Raw genomic sequence first — 4,598 nt, 5'->3', positions numbered from 1 at the left:
AAACTATTTTACTGATAAATTCGCGGTGCAGCGCTGACAAGAAGTTTCTGTTCGCGTCTCCGCGTGTGTGCGCGAGTGCGTGTCTGTACTGTGTGTGCGTCTGTGAGAGAGACTGGGAGAAAGAAAGCTGATTTCCGTAGCCTAGGCTACATAAAAAAGGTGGAAGACATGGAAATCGTTTGTCATTTTTTACCCTATTGTTTGTTATATTGATTTGCTCAATATGTCTTCTGGGGTTTTGGTTCTTTTGTTGTAGATAGCCCATAGTATAACAAAAAATATTAGATATCTCTTCATTGTGTTTGGACCCCCCTGGACGAGCGAACATAGGCACGTGCCTAGAATGCCTATGCGTAAATCTGGCCCTGGTTGGTTGTAGCACCTGATGGTTTTACAGGCTATGGTTTTACACTATAGGTTTGGCTCCGTAATTCAGGGTAAACCCATTATATTTTGCCCATTGAAATATTAACCCGTGTGAAACTGCGGTTAAATGTTAAATTGGATGAATGCCCATTTGTGGTTCTTTATGGTTCTTTCTGAAATTTGAACAGTGACACGGGGGATTGCATCTGAAACATGCGCTGACGAGTTCTGGGCGTGAGCTACAGGTAAGAGAGCAGATGATTGCAACATCACTCTTCCGCTGAACGGCTGGCTATGCAGTAACCAACAGTCCCGTGTGACAGTAACGTGGAGCATGTTTTTCCCGTTTGGAGTACATAGCCAAAGTAATTTCGGATAGTGTCAGACAGTAGTTTCTTTTGGGGGACGTCTGGATACCTCACAAACGAGTAAGTAAATCATTTCTATGTATTAAAATACAAAGATACTACGGGTTTACCAAAAAGACCTTGGGCGATAAAGTCTTTTTTTCATGGAGTAGGTTATTATAATACTTTACAGTATCATATAAGCAGTTTTATATTGAAATGTATGTATAGGCCTGGAGTACAGAGTAGGCTACCATATTATTACCATCAGTGAACTGTGGTAAAAAAAAACAACAACAACCATGGTACTGAGAGAAGTTTTTAAGCTTTAAAAAGTTCCTGCAGATATTGTGGAGGAATTAACCTAACTATATATATATATATATATTCTATTAGTTATATATTTTTTATTTATACACTGACAGTCTTTGCATAAAAGAAAGAGGTCATGTAAACTTGAAAACCTGTATTTTCTATCATGGTTTTGTTAGTATGTTCTCACCAATGCTTATTCCCTGCCCTCTTCTCCAGTGGAAGCCCGTTTACCAGAGGGCCGACACGGGCCTCTAAAATGCGTAATTTTAATTGGGAGGCCATACCTAAGGACACTGTGCTTGGCAAACATAACATATGGACGGCTGAGAAGAACAGTGAGTTTGAGTTGGACACCAAAGGTATGGAAGAGCTATTCAGCCGCAATGACCAGAAACAGGTCCAGGTCACAAACCGCTGCAGTGTACGCCAGTCCCCGAGCCATGCCTCAGGACCGGAAATGGTGAGTTCAGGTAGAATGTGCCAGAAAATTTGTTTTGTACCTGCAAGCTTACAGTAAATGGGTGTTTCCAGACTCACTTCATCAGAGAGATCTGCATATGCTTACATCAAGCTTGTCACTGGGGTCGGGTCAGTGACTGTCCCCGACAGTCTGTAATAGAGATGACTTTTAGTTAGTTGTAGTAACCTCACTTAACTTCTGTTTATTTTGGGCTCTGTAATTGTTACTGTAGAAGTGATTACAGAGCTGAAGGTTATTCAAGCATCATATATTCTCATGCTGCATGCAGGAGGTGTCATAATTGCAAGTTTTGCATAAACCGTTTCTTTCTGGTCACTTATCTTTCACGTAGTGTACTATCAGAGTATTACTTTCTAAAACTTCTACCTGATCTAACCCTTTAATTTAGTCTTTTTGTACAACCCAATGGATTTAGGTTGATTTAGTGACGTTAAATTACATTTTGAACTTGAATAAAATGTTAATGTAACATTTAACATAAATTGTTTATTTATATATATATATATATATATATATATATAAACTATTCTGTCATGACTGAATCAAACTGACTTCATTATACTGTATCCATAAAACTAATTTTGAATGCATAGATTAGATAAAATAATAATAATAAAGATAAAACTGATTAAGGAAACAATTGCATACTATCACTTTTTATAGTGTAAATTATGCATGCTATTGTGGACCAATTACTATTTTTATCATAATTTTACTCTTTGGTAAGTTTAATTCATTGCATAATAAATTCAGCAAAAGGTGGCTAGGTTATGACATTCTGCCAGAGAACATCTGTTTAAAAACTTCTGCCAAAGTCACATAATACAGAACTAATTGGTAACTAATATCAGATAGATAATGGAAAAAAAGGGAAGTTTAATAAAAGGAAATTTAAAGGAACACTCCACTATTTTTGAAAATAGGCTTTTTAAAATAAAACGATAATGTTTTATGCAGCTATTTCATTTGAATTACAAGCCTGAAAAAAAAAATCATGTATGATGCATACAATTCCATTTTATTTTATTTCATAAGTAAGACTGGGGTTTTATATAGTGATATTAGGAGGGATCCAATTCCATTTAATCTCTGGAAAATCTGAGATTTTGTAACTCTTGAGATAGTCTGTGGAGGTCTTGATCTGTAATTCTACCACCTCTTTTTCCATAGGTCAGTGAGGGGAATGATTGATGACATTATCAACTGTAGAGGAGAAAGATTTGGTACTGGGAAACTGAAGGAGTTGTGCAAACTACTGCCAGAGGATGGAGAGGTGGGTGTAATATATGGATCTCTGGGCCTTAGTTACACTTGTTGAGCAATTCCAAGGTTTTAATAGTGTGCCAATGGCATTTGAATAAACGTTTGTGTTTTATGCAGCACTTTCATTTGAATTTCAAAATGAACTTTCATTTGGTTTGAACTAAAATCTTACTGTTATGTATTGTGTTTCTTCATTTCATTAGGTGCGTCAGCTTCTTGATTTTAAAGGAGACTATTCAACTCTCTCCGAGGCAGATCGGTTCATGGTACAACTTGTCAAAGTTCCTTGGTGGGTGTATACAGCCACACAAAGACAAACACACACTTACACAACTGTACACAGAGCGCCTTCGATACAAAGTAATTTGCACAGTACTGTTCATATTTTATCTCCATTGCCAGGCATTGATTATCAATACAAGACATTGGATTTGCAGGTCACTGAAAATTACTCTAAATGTAAGAGAACTTTATGATTTTATTTCTTTGTTTGTTCTTCCTCTAGCTATGAGGAACGGTTGAACAGTTTAGTACTCAAAGAGGAATTCTCACATTTTATGGATGAAGTGAATCACTCTGTTGCAGTCATGACCTCTGCTGGACAAGGTAAGATTTAGATCCCTTTAAAGCCATCTTCTATTTCCTATAAGTCAATCTTCTTCCCTTTTTTGAAGCAGGGAAGTCACACTTTGTTTCCTGTACTGAAAAACATTAACATTTTAAAATTAATTATCTAATTAATTGCAAATTAATAACACATCAAATTTGGCTCAGAAATTTCCCCAAAAGAAATTTTAAAAGTAGCTTAAGAAACTTTTTAGATTTGTTTTTAGCTAATATGGATTTTCATTTTCAGATTTTTTATTAATATGGGAATATTTGTGAATCTTTTATCATTTAATGTATCATTAATGAAATGATACTTTAAATAAGAAACTAAAACTGGCAGTAGATGGCGGTAAATGTCTTAACGAAAAATGCACTATGTTGCGATGGTAGCTATGATGTTTAATATTATACTGTGGTGCCAGAGCCACGTAAGACACACAGCTTTATTTTCATTTTAATTATTTTCGCATGTGCCTGATACCACAGCAAGCTCAGAAGATTGATGCATCGCTGCTGAGGTTCCCAGAGCAACTACAGCACATTGGAGATGCAGCAAGGTAGGCCACACATTGCTGTCTGAAAAATATGGCACTTCCCTGTAATTATTTTATGTGATTAATTTAATTGTAGCTGAATATAAACACACACACACACATTACAAAAATCTGGTGATGAAGTTTCAACAATAAAAGCAGCATTTTAACCAGTGTTATTTTAGTATGCTTAAAATACTATTATAGTATTTATGAATATTTTGAAAAGCTTTTAATTTTCAGTTTAATTTAAGTTTTAGTCATTTTGTCTTGTGCTTTTGTCATTTTTATTAGTTTTTTTTTAAAATATATTTCTCTTATTCTTTAAAGAGAACTACAACTAACTTACAACTAACTTTTAAAGGGGTCATATGATCTAATTTTAAAGATCATTATTTTGTGTATTTGTTGTAACAGAATATGTTGACATGCTTTAATGTTCAAAAAACACATTATTTTTCAAATACTGTACATTATTGTAGGTCCTCTATGCCCCGCCTCTCTCAAACGCTTCGTTTTCTACAAAGCCCCCTCCTTTGACAAGCGCAGTCTGCTCTGATTGGCCAACTGACCCAGTGCATTGTGATTGGCCAAACACCACAAGCACGCGTCGGAAATGTAACACCCCTTACCATAACCGCGAGCTTCACCTTTCAAAGTAAATATCAGTTAATAATGACGTTA

General features: G+C 35.6%; 1 protein-coding gene across 1 annotated transcript in view; it reads left to right on the top strand.

The window, feature by feature from the left end:
• The first annotated feature begins 1,411 nt into the window (after positions 1–1,411).
• Positions 1,412–4,598, top strand: part of LOC107757071 (FH2 domain-containing protein 1-like) — an 8,753-nt gene continuing 5,566 nt past the window's right edge. Inside the window, exons 1-6 of the mRNA XM_016574453.1 lie at positions 1,412–1,488; positions 2,680–2,782; positions 2,976–3,061; positions 3,278–3,378; positions 3,754–3,767; positions 3,868–3,938. Coding sequence (XP_016429939.1) covers positions 1,412–1,488; positions 2,680–2,782; positions 2,976–3,061; positions 3,278–3,378; positions 3,754–3,767; positions 3,868–3,938 — 452 coding nt within the window. The remainder of the gene's footprint in view (positions 1,489–2,679; positions 2,783–2,975; positions 3,062–3,277; positions 3,379–3,753; positions 3,768–3,867; positions 3,939–4,598) is intronic.

Source organism: Sinocyclocheilus rhinocerous, unplaced genomic scaffold (assembly GCF_001515625.1).
Source record: "Sinocyclocheilus rhinocerous isolate Xijiao unplaced genomic scaffold, SAMN03320098_v1.1 scaffold1152, whole genome shotgun sequence".
Taxonomy (NCBI): domain Eukaryota; kingdom Metazoa; phylum Chordata; class Actinopteri; order Cypriniformes; family Cyprinidae; genus Sinocyclocheilus; species Sinocyclocheilus rhinocerous.
This window is presented reverse-complemented; position numbering and strand designations above follow the sequence as displayed.